The sequence below is a fragment of the Atractosteus spatula genome, chromosome 2, assembly GCF_055471065.1.
Source record: "Atractosteus spatula isolate fAtrSpa1 chromosome 2, fAtrSpa1.hap1, whole genome shotgun sequence".
In the NCBI taxonomy this organism is placed as follows: domain Eukaryota; kingdom Metazoa; phylum Chordata; class Actinopteri; order Semionotiformes; family Lepisosteidae; genus Atractosteus; species Atractosteus spatula.
This window is the reverse complement of record NC_142707.1, coordinates 62012437-62030567: the sequence shown is the minus strand read 5'-3', so window position 1 is coordinate 62030567 and position 18131 is coordinate 62012437. Positions and strand designations below refer to the sequence as shown.

Sequence of the window (18131 nt, the reverse complement as noted above, 5' to 3'; positions counted from 1 at the left end):
TGGTAATTGGGCTAATCCTCTGAAACTGCTCCAGTAGTTTTTAAGATTTCCTTAACAATGATATCAATCTTTAGGTCCCAGAACCACTAACTGGTTTTCCTAATTTTGGCAGCATCATGACTCTTTCTTCACTCCAGATAGAATTTGGTTACATTCCATCACATTTGAAAAAAACTCCCCGCCATATTTAGATCATTTGGTTCTTTACTTGTCTCGTTTGTCCATTTCTTAAAATAACCCATGATGTCAACCTGACAATATGGTTGAGTAGCTTGTTCCAAACTCCCACCACCCTTAATGTAAATAAACTGTCTCCTGTTCTCGGTTGGCACTGAAATGCTCAAAGTACACAAAGTAAATGCTACCTTCAGTTTTCCTCCAGACTTCCCTTTTCTGGTTGTGATCATGCGAGCTCCACTGAGTTCCTTGGTAGAGAAGCTGTTGGTGAGATACAGGAACCTGGGCAGCTGGTTAATTACTTCTTCACACTCTGCCCACATGTGAAAAAATATCAAGTGGTTTTTTCAGGTTTGCTATTAATATGGCAGTGGCAGCGGCAGCATTTGACCTGTGGATTCTTATGCTGGGTTAGAGGTTCCTAAGAAATCCTGAGGTCCTGCGATTCTGCACGTTCTGTTCATCTCTGAATCTGGCAGCATTCAGGGACCCCAGCAAGGCACTTACCATTGCCGGTCCCCTGACTGTTGGGATTGTTCTCGCACATTGTTCTCTAGAAGATTCTTGCACTGAGATTTACAACAATAAATTTATTTCACCCTGTGTCCATGCGGTGTTTTTGTGGCTGTGGTAATTTATAGTACAGAATTTACTCCTTTGGTCTTGTGAGAATTTGGAGAATGTTTTTTTTCCAACCTAAGTGGTAAAAAGCCAAGGTTCCGTCTTCAGGCATGTTGATTAAATCAAATCCTAAATCCAGATTATAGATCTGTCCCGACCTTGCAGGCAGAAAATTACTTGAAAGGACATTAAGTGTGTATGCTACCATTGCCCTCCCCGACCTACTCTACCTGCTGTTTTATAACTCCAGCAAACCATTTATTAAGACCTAAGATAGGGATGTTTTTTTTCTTTTCAGCTGACCATTCATAGGAATGGAGATTTTAACAGCACGTATCTTTAATCGTTTTAGTAAAGCTGACAAAGCAATTTAAATTATATCTCCAGACATCAGTATCCTGTTTAGTAGTTGAATAGTTATTTAAGATGTTATCGTGCACTGAAGTTTAAAAAGTGTTAAACGAGAAAGTTATGTTAGGGTTAGAATTCTGTTCTGGCTGTGTAAAGAAACGTTTAAAGCTCAGAATCTTAACTTACTAGGAACAAGTAATAGGTTTATTCCATGCTGAAAAAAAGAAGAAAGAGAACACAACGTTTCGGCCGTGGAGCCTTCTTCAGGTGTGAGAGAGACAGGGCAGTAGGCAAAGGTAAAGTAGCGGGAGAACAAAGGTTGGGAGGGAGGAGGAGTGAGAGGCGGGAGCAGGGGATAGAAAGAGAGGCCAATCAAGAGGTGTGAAGTCAGAATGGGTGCAGAGAGGTGTGAAATGAAACTTCCAATGAATGGAGAAAATTTAAAAGAACAGTAGTCTGTCGTTAAGGGAAGGGAGAAGGTGTGATCCTAGCTGCAGAATAATTTTAGTTTCGGTGGTCTTTCTGATGTATGAGTTTGGAAAACCGTCTTTGAGAACACAGACGGAGAGATTAGAGTGGTCGTGGCCGTCAGAGGTGAAATGAGAAACAATGGGCTTGGAGAGATCTTTAATCTTTACAGCCCTGACGTGTTCTCTGAAACGGTCTCCGAGTCTCCTTCCTGTTTCTCCAATGTAGATGGCTGGGCATTTACTGCAAGAGATACAGTAAATAAGGTTGCTGGAGGTACAAGATGCTGTCTGGGTGATCCGGAATTGTCCTGAGGGGCCTTGAATGAGTGTGGTGGTGGCTGTGTATTTGCAGGTGATACAGCGAGCTCTGTTGCAAGGGAAAGTGCCTGGTGTGGATGGTTGTTGAGGGCGGTCAAGGGAGCTGTGAACAAGGAGGTTACGCAGATTAGGTGGTCGGCGATATGAGATGATAGGGCGATCAGAAAAGAGGGCCCCAATGGAGGGATCATCCTGTAGGATGGAAAAGTTGTGGTTAATGGTCCTGGGGATAGGAAGTGTGTTAGGGTGGTAAGGAAGCACCAGAGGAATGCGGTTGTTACGGCGGGAGTTCCTGATCGGGTTGATGGTCCGGGGGGTGTTTTTGGCTCGGGCAAGGGCCCTGTCAATCACACTGCTGGGGTATCCTCTGTTGATGAAAAATGAGTACATTTCGAGGGCTTGGTTCTCGAAGTCGATGTCGTCGCTGCATAATCGTCGTAACCTAAGGAACTGTGAAAAAGGAAGAGAGTTTTTAGTGTGGTTGGGGTGAAATGAGCTGTACAGGAGGTAGCTGTGTGAATCCGTGGGTTTGTAATAAACTGAAGTGGACAGTCGGGGGTAGTTGATAGACAAGTGGATGTCTAGAAACGGAAGAGTAGTGGAAGAGCCACAGTGTCTCATGGCATCAGATCCTGGTTTCCACAGCATTCGGGTGGGTAGATGACACAAGACCTCGCCATGGATGGAACACTGAGTAAAAATCCTAGAATTAAAGGGGACCTGCAGTCCCAATTTCTCAGACCGGTTATTAAACCTTGGTAACAAAATAAATTCATCGACATTATAGAAACATTTTACGAATTTTGAGTTAAGCACAAAATCAGGAACTTTGTAAAAACACTGTACTGTACGTCGCCGAGTCGTCAGGCAGCGCCTCTCAAAGCGACTCTCGGGGAGTCAGAGGAGTCTTTCTCATTCTTTCTCTATGCCTGATGGCCCCGCTCCCAGTCGTGAGGCAAGGCCTCTCAAACGCCTCTCAGCGAGTCGGGGGTGTTTGTTTTCATGCCCCAGGGCCAGCCAAACCCATTAGGATCACTTGGGTTCCCTGCATGGTCTGAGTGCTTCTTTTCTGTACTTTACTAACCCCGGTTTATCCCTTTGAGAAACTTAGTCATTTGTTCATCTGAATCGGAAGCAGTTTCTGATCAGAGGACTGGAAATTGATACTCTTTCACACCTAAAAACATAGTGTACTCCTGTTTTTATAATTAATGTAGAGGAGTTCTTCACTGAGCATTGATATAACTTCCAGCCGTACCATTTTATAGAACTTGACAAGAATACTATATATTAATGGGAATATTTTTTGCCAAATCTGTTTCAGTGATTCCAGTTTTTCATATCCTTTCTCAGTTCCAGTGTAGAATTTCAGGTTTCTCATTGGGATTCAAGCAGCATTTCTTCTGAGGGACACTTTTTTTTATAAATGGCATTTTTTAGAAGTGGTACGCAGTTGGTGTTTCATGATGTATAGTTCCCCACACGTTTCTGAGCTAAAAAGAGTAGCTAGAGGATTACGTATCTTCTGTAGAAACAGGAAGAACAGTGAAACTGAAAGAAAGCAATGGGGAAAGACTGCTTTTTTTCACAAGGGGCATTTTGGGGAACTGGGTATTGAAGGAGAACAGTAAAATAATCATTCCAGAAATGAGAAAGAAGGCAAGCACTGAACCACTAGCATTAAGTCATGTAATCTTGCATGCAAATACACTGATCATGATACCTCTGCATCATGTGGCTCAGTCTAAGCAGGCTTTCCCCTACCTTCTGCACAGCCTGCTCGTTTAATACTTGACATACTGTATACTGTATGTTTAATAGATTCTAACATTAAGATTCAATATTACAAGCACTGTAGCAAACTCTGGAGAGAGCTGAGAGAAAGTTTTTTTTTCTGTAGTATACTGCATATGACAGAACTGCTGCATAGTTAAAAAAGTACAAAAAATATTTCTTTAAGCAGAACAACTACAACAAAAGCCCAGAAAATTCTTATAAGAGATCTTTTTAAGAGTGAAAATTAGAATTGTGTATGTTCACCATGAAATCTTTTAATTTCTCAAAGAATCTCTTGCTTTGAGGTTGTCTTACAGGTCTTAAAATCGTACAATTATTTATTTACGGCGTGAGGTATATATTTAGTGTGAGACTGCGTATGTAGTTTTGTTTTCATGTACAGTATTAAGTTGTCATTTCTTACATTATGGCCTAGATTTAAAGCTCTTTTTAGCATTATAAACTGTGGCCTTACTTGTTCGTCAGTTTCAGGATCGTTCAGCTGAGATATTGGGTACAGTATACTCACTGGCTTTGTCTAATTAAATTATTGTTCAAATAGAAGTTTTAATTTTTTTTTCATTCACGTAGGGTTTCGGAATTTGGTACAACACACTTTTTCTGTACATTTTCTTGTTGATATCACAGGTGCATTACGGGTCACCTGATAAGTACAGTATAAGTTGAAAGAATTTTGGAAAATTATTAAAATGTTCTTACTTTAATATAGAATTGTATTTATTGAGTAGCTATAAAAGATGGATTGATGGACTGTGTATTTTATTTTATTATTTTTGCAATAAAAAGTAATAAAGTATGGTAGGGTAGGGATGGCAATACAAAATACTTTTAAGGTATGTAAAAATTGGGTGTTATAGAAAACTGAAGGAATGCTACTGTAATTATTTCTTTAAACTGTAGAAACTGTGTATTGACCGCCCATTCCAAATATCAGATGCTTAGACGTTTATAGAAAATGGAGCAAAAGTTAGTGTGTTTTTGGATTCTTGAGAGATGCTTTATCAGTAACTGTAATATCAAACACATGAAGTGTCATACTGGACATTTGTTACATCAAGATTAAGTGAAGGCTTTTTCTCTGCTACATTGGATTAACTATGTTCATCTTTTGCCATTTCTTCATAAACAGCAGGTGAAGAAGTGCAGTCACAGCAAGAAATGTATCACACCCTTGTGTTTGGCTTGCATTTTTGTATTTAAATAATGCATTCAGGATTTATATAATCAAACAAATGGCTTTTTACTAAAATATTTTGATAAATTCCAGGCTAATTTTAATTGTACAGTATGTCATTTTGTCTTCCATAACATACAGTACCATGCTCGACTTAGTTATTTACCTTGTAATCAGAGTAAAGGTTTTGTTCTTCATATACAGTATGTCTCCTTAGCTTAGATTGGGGGGCTTTCAATCTAGGTAGTTCATTAACATTTTCTTCCAAGTACTAATTCTTGATTGAAATATTGCCATATCGATTAGTTGCTAAGTATTATAAAAAATATTCTGTGGTATAAAATTCAGTTTGAAGCTCCCCACAGTTCTTTTTTATCTCCTGCTTGTCCTGTTTGGCAGCTATAGGTGCTCAGAGTGCAGAACAAGGCTACTATAGTAACACATGTGCTAACATGCATGCATTGCAGAAACAGTGTTTGTGGGGGAATCAGAAGCACTAGGAAAATCTTTTTTATTCATACCATGCTGTCAAATCTCATAGTTATTCAGAAGAAGTATTTCAAATCGGGGACGTCTTTCCTGAACAATGACAATCTTTTTTATTTAGAGTTAATTTTGTTGATGTGCAAAATAATTAATTGTAATTCTCCACTTTAATACAAATATTAAATTATCCATTGCTTATTACATGGTTTACATATAAATTTGTCCTTCATTCCTTGTGTTGATATATTTTTTTACAGTACGTTATCATCGCAGTGAATACAAATTCACCAGAAAAAGGTTTATGGATGAAAGAAGCAGCTGAATAATGATGAGCAACATAAAAACATTTTCCTATTTTGAGACTTGAAAAAATGAGCATCCTCCAAAAACTTGGAAAGGAAAATGCTTTGATGTGCTTGGCATTTGTAGAAATTTAAAGAAAAACAAAACTATAAGTCTCCTCTCAAACTATCTGATAAGGTTAGTGATTCAGTAACTGGATAATGGTTGTGCAATGAGAAGCCTTAAAATCCTGCTGTTTGTCCTGGCTTTGCTTTGAACAAAGACATTTATCACCTCAGGGCAGATCCTGTATTTACAGCATCTGTATATATCATGACTCCTATCCGCCTGGTTTGGTCTTGCTCTGCTGTAAACACTTGATCAGGTTACCTAGCATTGTTATAGTTGGATACCTATGAGGCACCACAAAAGAAACTGTGCCTTCTAACTAGTAAGAAGTTGCCTTCCCTGCTGCTCTTATCATGAGCAGCAGGGAATACAGACCTTGATTCTGGTCATGTGCATTCTGTAATCTGCAGTATGTAGAGTTTGACTTTTCACTTCAAACCAGTTAGAATTTTTCCATACAAAGAAGAATTTTAAATTTTACACGTATAGTTAACATTATCTTATTTTTTTTTAACTGGCGGATAATGTATAAACCAAGAAGCCTACAGTATACGGAGCAATGATGCTTGCAGGTATTATAAAGTGTCTGAATGCCATGGGCACTTTTTATTTTAACCTAGTAAATGGAACAGAAGTACATACAAAAAATTAAAATATTGAAGATGTGTTTACATAAATCGCCTCACCTCCCACTTAAAAAAAACAATTACTAAATAGAAGGAACTCTCTGTAACCTCTCTTATATGCTGAAAGAGCCACTTCTTGCCTTTGATGTAAGATCACACTCCAGAAGGAGAAATCTTGAACTGTACACTATAAAGTGAAGTATTTGTAAAGTTAGGTGTGGGTATAACTGATGTGAACTATTTTGTAATCTTACTGGGTCACTCAGGAAAACAACAGTAGGACAAAAAATGTTGTATAACAAACTATGTTGTAATGAAGCAACTTCCTCTATAAAGGTTTGTTGTTTGATTTCAGTGGCACAAGAAAACAAAAACTATTAGCAAAACTAAAGCCGAGGTAAGAATACTTGTTTTTTTTCTTAGGTAACATAAATGGATTCTGAGGCTGGACCTTGCCATGGATTTTCTTAATTATACTTTTTAATCTGTCAGTCTGATATATCCTGATATATTGTTTCCTGAATAAAATGAAAATCAATGAATTATCAGATATTAGACTATTTTAAGATAAAGCTCTTATTGTGCACTAACAGTACAATTATATTAGCATCAATATCAACTCCGAAAAAGAAATTGTATTATGATTGAAAATGTCAGAATCTTCTTTTTTTATTTTTATTTTTTTTAAATACAGATATCATTTTTACAGTACATCATTGCTTTTAATGCATCCTCACCTTAACACTAAGAAGATTATTTGAAAAGACGTTTTTTGTTTGACTCTAAAAAACCTTGTTTCAATCAGAAAATGACACATTTTTGAACAACACAAAAAGCAGCAACCTACAAATAAACCTTTATTTTTTTACAGGAACTAAGGTGTAGGAGGTTTTTATATTCCCAGATACAGTATGTGTGTAGGCATTTTCTTAGACATGACCCTCTGTCTTTCCCGTAAGATCTGAAATTTGATTTGGCTAAGTCGTTTTTTTTTAATCTCTCAGCCTCTACTTTCAGAGGACAACAGTAAGGCACCCTCTAAGTAATGTCCCTAGGAAACAGTTTTCAAGATAAGATCCTGTACCTGTTCTTCTGTTCTGCCTCCCTTACAGACGTAGTGCAGAGTGGCCACACCCAGAGAGTGAATTCCAGGCATACACCCGTAGCAGGATAAAAGAAAAAAAATGCTTTCCCTGGGGCTAAGAAAATGTCTTGTTCCTCCAGAGAAAGAGACAGAAATTCTCAAAGTAGTGAACAAAAAAAGATGGAAACATCTTGGTGAATGAGGGACACCAAGTTTATTGAAAACAAGGGCTTCCACACACGTGGGGCTCATCTTGTTGATGCTGCTGTTGAAAAAACCTTAGCACGCTTAGTTACAATTTAATTTTATATATATATTGAGCTCTTTGAACCTTTTCACTTGGAATTGTGACAGAGGTACTGTGCTTAACCAGCCACTATTAAAGGAATCAAAGACTTACTGATAGCCTTTGACTTCTAGTCACTTAATATTCTTTACCTTTTGGTTTTACTGTAAGTGAATCTTTTGATACCGTCCATCACAACATTCTGCTGACCCACATGGACCATTGCTTTGAGTATGCTATGCAGTTGGTACCTCTCTTTGTTGCCTCCACTGCTGTGTCTACCAGGAGGCAGTTCAGTTTCTAGCTCCTGACTGTCATAAATCTTATTATCTCCTACATACAGTGCATCCCACATATTCACAATTGCCTGCTTGTCCATCTTAGGTAGACCTAAAAAGTAAACTCCAAAGACTGCAACCAAGGTTATACATTCACAGCTTTTTAAAAATGTTTTTACGATTGATGCAGCATGGAACACCTGAGCAATTAGAAACATCTGTCAACCATTTGTCCCAATACTAATGCTCACCTGAAATGAGAGGAATGAACACAAAAAATGACACTGCTCTAAAATGGCAATCTTTTGATCTGAAATGCAGATGTCATTCGTCCACAGCAAAAAAGGCATATTTCACTTTGGTTTTCTAATGCATATGCTTTCCAATGTATTGGTGTTTTAATACTGTGGTTGATCAATTTCCACTATAGAGCAGGAGGAGGTGAAACTTCCACAAACTCAAAAATAACCCAGACTCCCCCATGAGACTTTCGTTCAAATGAATCTATTGTGGAATATTCTGATGGAGCTGTTGTAGCATTCCTGAGCTCTGGTCTTCTGTGGCCACAGATCAGCCAGTCGTATACAGTAACCTGACCATGTGCTTTTTCCTATGATCTCAGTGGATGCTGTGATGGTGGTGCTGCTGAAGTGAACAGGGCGTGGAAATGTCAGGCGACAGCAGAACCCTGTCCTGGACATTGGGAAGCACAGGAAAGGGGGAGCCCACGGGCCTGCCTGAGCGAACCAGCGACAGCCTGAGTGTGGGAGACAAAATCATCAAGGTCTGCTTCACCAGCAACAGTTTCAACCTGGGCAAAAACTTCAAACTGGTTAGATGTGACAGTTCCTGGGAAGTCAAGGTAAGTGCCCCTGAGCTGAATTAAGCAGTAGGTACCTAGTATGTGACCCAACAGGGAAGGTGGTATTAAAAATACAGTTGGGATGCACACTGAATTGTCAAAACCTGATGAGCAGTAGGTTTCCTGTTCAAATTGAAATTGCACGACTTCATTTCATTTTTTACAATTACACATTTTGCAGCTCTGCTAAAAGATACTGCAGTGTAGCTTAACACCTGCTATGCCTAAATCTTTTAGTGATGCATAGATCCTAATAAGAAAACAGACTAAGGCAGAAAGAAATATTAATGTACTTGGAGGTTTGAGTGGGGAGCTGCAGTGGCGTGTGGGCCACAAGGAAAGGAGGTTCATTCCATGCTGAAGATGAAATAAAAGCAACATTTAAGCTGGGGACCTCTCACAGTTTGATTATTTTCCCCAAATCTCTCCATTAATTTACAGTTTTCAGCCTTTCTCACTTCCCCTGGAATTTGTCTCTCAGCTTTCTGTTTTGTGGGCTCTTTTCCTCATCTCCTGCACCCATTTGCTCATTCTCTTTTTTTTCGGTCACCCGTTCACTGAGGAGTCAGTGTGACTATTGTATCAGCGCATTAAGGAGAAAGAGTGTAACTCCCAACACACCTTCCAAATCAATTGGAAATGGAAACCGAATGACTTTTAGCAGAAAAATGTACTATTTCATCTAATTCAGGGTATATAAAACATCAGAATAGGGAAAGGAAGGAAAATAGTATTTTAAATACACATAAAATTGAGATATTAATGCAACAATATTATGAGCTTGGAGATAAAGCACATACAGTATACTCCTGCCTTGACAGCCCAGAATACAAATGTACTAATTTAAAGCTAGTAAAAAATCAGTAATGTGTTTTTGCAATTTTCTGTCAAACATTTTACTCTCAACAGCAAGCGAGAGATTTTTATGGCAAAATGCCCAATCTTCATTTTTACATTTTTACATTTAATGTGCTTAAACCTTCAGACGTGAATAGAGGGGATTTGGCAAAGATGTTTGACAAAGGAGAGGTGTTGACTGCTCTGATGACCTTCTGGATTGGTAAATCATTTGTCCAGCATTTGACAAGCAAATTTGTAAACCCAAATCCAAAAAGAATTAGGCCATGAGATACATTGTACGGAATGTATTGAAAACGTTTCAAAAATGAATGTTTAACCTCTCCAAAAATCATTTGTTTCTTTAATTTGTAATCCAAAAAAGGCCCTACTACATGTATTATACTGTATATAACATTACTGCCCTGATCATTGATCATAGCTAAAGCACTTGCTCTTAGATATGAAAATTCCATTCTAAATTAATGCAGATTTGACACATTTTATTAAGCACAGAATGACCAGCAACAGCTTTCATATATTTTATGTTATCGAAGAGGTCTTTAAATAAAGATCTTGAACTAGGGAACAAAAGTTCTCGCAATTTCTTTTTATGTGAATGTCCTTTTACTGTTTTCAGCAAAATGAACTTCAGCAGATTCTCTGGATTCAAAGTAAATTAGGTGTGGGTGGGAGTCTTCTAAATTAACAGTTCTATTTCTAGGAAGATCAGTTTGGGTCCGCGTATCATTGGTTAAGTGGTCGTATGTATCAAACATTTCCTACCTTTTAATTCTAGAACTGTAGAATGTGCAGACAGACCTATTTTGCTTCAGTCTCTGGTTCATGTGCTGGAACCCCCAAATAACAATCTCTCAAAAGCCTAATGTGGCTCAAGGCTTAAGGGAAGCTGTGGTATTCAGCAGATAGGAGGTTAGTTTTGGTGTAGCACCTTGTTATCTTTTCATTAATCAAGACATAACTGTCAAACTTGCAACACACCTTTTTGGATATTTTCAGCTCAGACATAATGTTTAGTCAGAGGAAGATGGACCTTGTTTAAAGTCTCATTATTCATTGCTAAAAACTCACACTTCGAAGGTGAGTCTAACTAACTTAGAGTAAGTATCATATTTTCTTGCAAAATTTGCTTTTGAATACCATCTGAGAAACAAATGGCAGAGATATCTGGGATATCCTCTTTGACTCAAGAAGTGGCAGGATATATGTCGATAATATCAAGATTTCTGTATTAGATAGATAATACTTTATTAATCCCGTAGGGAAATTGATGGTGGAAATTAATACAAGATAGACGCTTTCTCATTAAAAGTTCATCCTCAGAATCTACTTAACTCCTAGAACATGAGGTTACAATTGAGAGGAGGCCATATGGCTCATTTAGGTGATTGGATTTTTAGTAACTAATTGATCTAATGGACTAATTTAATTGAACTAATGGGGCACCAACACAGATTGTATCATTAAGAAAATGCAGCAGAGGATGTATGTTCTCAGGCAACTTAACAAGCACAAAGTGAATCAAAAACATCTTTGTCAGTTTTACACAGCCATGATTCAAAATATTTTGGCAGGTTCCATCACAGTTTGGTACGGGCATTTGGACAGCTATCCAAAAGGAAAACTGGAAAGGATCGTGTCCAAAACCTCAGAAATAATAGGCTGTGAACTCCCTTCCATTTCATCCCTTTACACAAGCTGTACCTTTCAAGAACTGCCTGCTTCAACCTTAGCTTCTTTTCCAATGTAATCTGAACTGTAAATTCTTACCCTTCAGCTCCGTAGCTTCCTGGGAGCATCTCTTTAATTATTCTGTTTGCCAAATATAATGTGTGCATGTGATTTGCTTATCTGTTCGTTTCAAATTCATATTCATTGTTTTAATATTGTATGTGCTGTGCAGGATGTCTGCTTCATCGGTGTTCTCTTTCTGTGCCAAAAAGCAAATTCCACCAACTATTGTGTGGCAAAATAAAGAATTCTAATTCTAATCTAAGGATCTCATCCAGTCACTTCTTTAAAGAAGCAATGCTACTGTCCAATGCATGACATGGCTGCAGCTTATTCTAGACTCCCCATCAGATAGATCATGGATTAATTCATAAGGACTTAGTAAATAGTCTATATATTTGTACTGTGTAAATAAAGTTAATTTTGTGATCGGTTAACGGGGTAATTAATCATAAATCATTGTTTGCTTTTATAGGATAAGTAATATCAACATAATAATTCTTTAATTGGGTTATAAACCAATGCATTTGTGAAGACAAAAAAACCACAGGATATGACAATAAGTGGCATGGAATGGTTTTTTGTCATTTTATGTGCTATACGTTATTTAAAAGCACTTGAATATTTTGAGAGCGGAAATTTAAATAGTTGTCCTTGGTTGATTGTGTGCTGCTATAATACAAAGATCTGAAAAGCTGTTCTATTAAAAAACTCAAGATAGAACCCACAAAGCAAACACATCAGCCTCCGCTTCCACTTGGCAGACACACAGCAGAACATTGATACTGTGGGTGCTCTATAATTTACAGTTAACTGTTTCTGTTAGCTCACATTGTTCTGGTGTTTATGAATTTTCAGTTTTTACAATTCTTTTACAATTTAACAATTCATCTGATAGCACAGGTGTACTTTGATCCCCTCTTGTGTGTATTTCAGATATGTATGATATGTCATATAACCAGGACATGGTAGTATACAAACCACAGTGTACTATATGGCTTTTCAACATGAACCTCTAGGGATTCTTATTTATAGCAGCTACATTTTCTGATAAGGAGCCACCATTTTGTACTTATACACTTCTTCAGTACTGTATAAAGAATGTGTTTTTGTGAATGTTACTGTATTTCTGCTTTTATAAAATTTCATTTAACAATGTTTTTGTATTGTAAAGTAAAAAAAAAAATCTGGTGCCTGTAAGACCATAACGTACAACAAAGGCAACAAAGGAATGATTCTCCTTTTTAGAGCTTTCCCAATAATATCGCTTAGAATTTGTGTTGGTTTTCTCTTGATTAACATTTTATACATTTTATAAACATTTTTAATGGTGTTTCCTGGCTGTATACATCAAACATCCAAACTTATTCCTCTCAGAATTTAAATAGGCAATTGTTAAAATATAAGCAATTGCTTTTACAAAAGGAACATGATTGATAGCTCATGTTGACATTACACTGTTTTTATAGATTTTATATATTATTACTTTTGCACAACCTGCCATTTATCATTAGATCACATTCGGAAATTAACGATAAACCAACTTTTAAAATGACAAAGACTCACAATACGAAAGGCTATGATTGACACTGGTGAGAGGACGTCTTCTGTAACAGTAACGAGAGACAGAGGGTGAGATGGTAGTGTAGTGGTTAGCATCGCTGTCTCGCAGTGCTGGGGCCCTGGGTTCAATTCTGTATCTGGTGTGCTATCTGCATGGAGTTAGTATGACCTCCCTGTGTCGCTGAAATTTTGTCTAAGAATAATTAGCCCTAGTGTGAGTGTGTTCATGTCTGTGTCTACGTGAACCCTGTTGCTTGGCAAGGTCCCTCCAGCTCTCCCGCAACCCTGAACTAGATGATATTGTGATAAAATTGATGGGTGGATTAGAAAGCTTGGAATGTCAGCATGTTGCTCTTAACGATTTATCCAATCGGTGTGCACTAATATTCCCATGGAGAACTGAATTTGGTGCGTGTTAAAACCATCAGTGACGTTGCTGATAACTGACTGCATATTTTATCCTTTATCAATTAAAACAGAGGAGATGTTTCACTCAAGCAGCTCATATGTTTATTAAGTCAATCAGGATTTTAGAGCCAAAATAAGTGTGCAGTCTTGGTGTTGATACTCTTTTGTTAGATGGATTTCAGGCTTTGATGATGAATGTAAACCCAGACGTGAACAAATACAAACAAAAAGTGCAAAAGAATACTGATGTACAATATGTTTGCATTAATTTAGGAATGACGTAGATAAATTAGTCCTCCACTTAACAAACAAGACTAAGTGGGGTTTGGCAGTTGTGATGAATTCAGTGGATACTGAAAAGTGGTCCTTTGTATGGGCAGGATTTCAAACAGGGATGTGAATCCATGAAAAATAGAATAAATAAACAAACTGACTGTGATTAATGTTATAGCAAAATATAACACATTTGATGCTTTCTTTCTCTGAGCTTTGAGTGAAATTGCTTTGCACACTGCTTTTCCTTATTTTTTTTTACTTGATGCTGCTTTTATATTAGATAATACACTCATTTTCTGATATTAACATTCATCTCTTCAAACAAAACAAAATAATTCTTTTAGCCCACTTTTTTCTGATGATCATCTGAATTGGTTGTCGACGAGTTTCTTTTTATCTCCGGCATGGTGTTTTCTTTCAGGGATGTACCACTTTCTTAATTGGTTCGTTAGAGTGGCCCATTAAAACTGAGGCCTAATTTATCTGTCCTAATTTACTTTGGCATGCACGTGAGACTGAAAAACATTGAGTACTGTCTATGGTGCTTTTGTGCAGGGACCTCAGGATGGTTATTCTTGAACATGTCAACCTGAAATGATTCCCTTAGGAAATGGAATGTGTTTTCCTGCAGGAGATCATTAACTCCATCCTAAGCAGTGGGAGGTTGGGCCCCAACATCAAGTTTTCAGGCTGCTATGGGCTCCTGCTGAAGCACTTGAAATCAGATGAAATCTACTGGCTGCACCCGGATCTGACAGTAGGGGATGTAGTGCAGAAGTATGAACAGCGCCACTGTGAGGCAGAATGGAGGTAATGTTCTGTTTTCTGTGTTTGGCTTTAGTGGTACCTCACACCAGAAGAGTGAACAAAGTTAAACCTTAATCAAAGGAAGATTTTGGTGATCTTCATCAAGACATTCTTAGCAGATCACAATGATAGTAGTTGAGTTTACTGACATGCTTGTCTATCATTTGGTTTTGTGTTCTCTTTTTACCAATGTTCCAGATATGACCTGAGAATCCGTTACATACCAAATAATTTTATTGAGAAATTTAAGGAGGACAGAACCACTTTGCTGTACTTCTATCAACAGGTGGGTGCATTTCTTCATTGTATATTTCGGATTTTCAAATACCGAGTCATAAGCAGTTCTGCTTTATAAAGACACTCATACTGAAAAGGCCAGAAATCCAACCTAGGCTTTTGTTTTCTCTTTAAATCATAAATGTCTTTCATAACAGTGGGGGATGTTGTTAGGTTACAGAAAATAACCCACCAACTACTGTACAATGCCATCCTTATCATTGTCAATCCATAAACTTGGATTAAACATGATGTTCTTCCAGATGTCTCTTAATTTTTTAAACCTGCCATCCTGATATAGCATCAATATCAGAAAACTGTATTGTTGCTTTGTAGTTTACATTAAAGGGGAGCTTCAGGTACCACCTAACAAAAATCATATACATTACATTATATATGCGTATAGATGAGTCACTGCATAACTGAGACTGAAACGTCTGACTTCTATCATGGAACTTGTTAGTCAGTCTGTGTAGTACCCTTTGCAACAGTTTGCTACAAAACTGTAGTACATTACGGTTTTCTTTGACCAATCTACTAGTCTATAGGCAGTATTGCACTGTCATAAACAAAATTAATTTTTAAAAACTTAAACATATTTTTGGTTTGATCAGGCTTGATCCGGTGTGTGACTGATGTATTGCATAATCTGTAGTTCAGTCACGATCGACTCACTAAATCATCTCACCAGTTCCTGTTACAAAATGACTAAATTGTGTTTCATCTGGCTTTAAGCTTTCTAAAGTGTTATTGTGTTAAAAGACAACGGATGGGGAGGTGTGAACACACTCTGTAGCACCAAAATATTTTAAAGGTAGAATAAATTTTGCTTAATTATTGTGGGTGCAGTATATTTTGAATATAATTATTTCAATAGAAAGCTTTTTATGATGAGCAGGAAAAGCAGCCTGTTCTGGTAGTAAAGACCTAATATTAAAACTTCTTTTCACATTTTAAAGTCTCAGTTGAAATAAAATAGCTTATTGGTAATGTTTCTTTTTATTCCTGGGCCCTTTTTATATGACAACACAAGTAATAAAAGGCAGATTTGTAGAAGCAAAATGTCATCCTTAGCTATGAGTGAGTGTGTGTGTAATATTGTTGCCAAGTTAATAAAAAAACTGAAATCTGTTTGTTGTGAAAAAAAATTGCTGTACATTTTTCAGCTAAATTTTCAGTTTCCATATTATGTAATGAATATAGAGATATTTGTGTGTAATATTTGTACTGCAGCCACTTTTGCATTGTGTATTAGTTATTTTCTAGACTGAAAGACTCAATACTTACAATACTTACTGATTACTTACAGTTTGCAGGAATGTATTTTAATTTCTTATACATGTTTGAAATTACAGAAGACACTCTGAGGCAGTATTTTGGAAAACATTCTTAATAATATAATATTGTAAGAAGAAAAAGTGATGATGTACTGCAATTTAAATTTTTTCATAATACATTTATTACCTTTTTTAAAAAATGAATGAAAATGTAATTAGAATAATTCTTAACATTCAAGTGCTTAAAAACAGTCATGTTTCAAAATAGAATCATAGCAGAACTGTTGTATTGAGCAATTCTTGGCAGGTATACACATGAAATACACTTATGAACAATTTTTAAATGTAATTGTTCATTTTGAAATGTTGCAATTTGCAATAATGGCTAAAGAATCATGTTTGCACTACACCTCAGAGAAGAGTTTGCTTGAGTAAAAATCTCTTTATAAATTTGCTTTTCTCTTTACAAAACATCACATGTTTATTAGTGTAACAAATATTGATTCTCTTTCCCTTACAAATGTAATCTAAATAGAAATGTCCTTGGATTTCCTATAGGATATTTTCATGACATTTACCACAATTGTTTGTTGCCAAACATGGATTTTAAGTTATACATAAAAAAACAGATTTTTCTATGCTGAACTTAAAACTGGAAATGTGGTGAATCTTTTAGTCTTCAGCATGTTGTTTGTGCCATAGTTGTGTAGTGGCTTTAATGAGTAAGACACTGTATTACAGTATATTCAGTTATTTCAGTTCTATTCAGTTCTGTTACAACTTCAGTTAAAATCTAAATGCCTGTACAATATAATTTTAATTCAAGAGAGCATTATTCTCTCAGCGCATTGTTAACATTAGTTTACTATACTGCTTGCAAATAATACCATGGGGATTGCTGTAGTTGCTGTTATCTGTTTTTTAACTTGTAAGCTGGTTTTCTTTTGATAGATTTTTGTATGGCTGCTCTTTTTATTCTAACTAAACTGTTCCATTTACTTGTAAAGCGCTCTGGTTGCATTTAGTATTACTTTTTTTAGACATGCTTTGACACATTTTACAGTGTGTCAATGGGCTTAAGTGCAAACTTCTGAGCACATAAACCTAAACTGCTTGTTCGAGTGTCAAACACTAGTAACCACGCAAGCATTATATATAATTATATAAACCCAACATTTTAAAGGACGTAAAGCACCACACAGTCAAGACCTTTGAATTTTCATTTTAGTAATTGAACCAAAATAACATTAAACAATACTTAACAGATTTATTATTTCACACAAATTGTAATATTAACTAAAGATACATAATTTTGAAATAATGGGGTTTAAATTATTATGAATAAAAGAATGATAACAAATTATGCATATGCATAATGTTAAGCACTATTAATCACCTTTGATCAAGTCACTCTTCAGCAGGAGGTCACAGATTTGCATCCACATTGCATTTTATGACATCAGTAGCAAGGCGCCATGGGAAAATCCCTTTAAGTGCCTTATCCACCCTTGCAGCTGCTGCATTGTGATGTTTTTGTGTGCTTTACCTATAACTGGGTGAGGATGACGAGGTCATAAGGTTGGCAGTCATATACAGTCTCCTTTCACCTCCAGTTACAAATATTCCCTCTAGGGAACTGTTTAGTGGAGAATAGGATAGCAGGAATAGCATGGTGAACTCTGAATGTGCTGCATTTTTTACTGCTGGGGTATAGTGAAAGTTTCTGTTGTCCCAGACCAGAACAAAATTAATACCAGTATTTGGATATACAAGACAATTGTTCAGTGCATGCAGGAAATGCATTGTATGGCCCTAGCAGTAATTTGTGTCACATTTTCCACAGTGGCAGCACACATCATTATTTTTCTAACATTCTGCCCCAGCACACTGGCTGTGGGTCGCTGGCCAGTAATGTCGCTGCCCATGGTGTTGAATTACAGAATGGCCAGTTTCAAGCCCTCTTCATCGGCATGCAGACTCTCATCTTGTGTTGG

General features: G+C 36.8%; 1 protein-coding gene across 3 annotated transcripts in view; it reads left to right on the top strand.

Moving 5' to 3' along the window:
• Nucleotides 1-18131, top strand: part of LOC148840021 (protein-tyrosine kinase 2-beta-like) — an 81673-nt gene that overhangs the window by 9547 nt on the left and 53995 nt on the right. For all 3 annotated transcript variants that reach the window (XM_088906165.1, XM_088906156.1, XM_088906147.1), the window contains exons 2-4: nucleotides 8702-8941; nucleotides 14409-14587; nucleotides 14783-14870. In XM_088906165.1, coding sequence (XP_088762291.1) covers nucleotides 8747-8941; nucleotides 14409-14587; nucleotides 14783-14870 — 462 coding nt within the window. In that variant the 5' untranslated portion in view covers nucleotides 8702-8746. The remainder of the gene's footprint in view (nucleotides 1-8701; nucleotides 8942-14408; nucleotides 14588-14782; nucleotides 14871-18131) is intronic.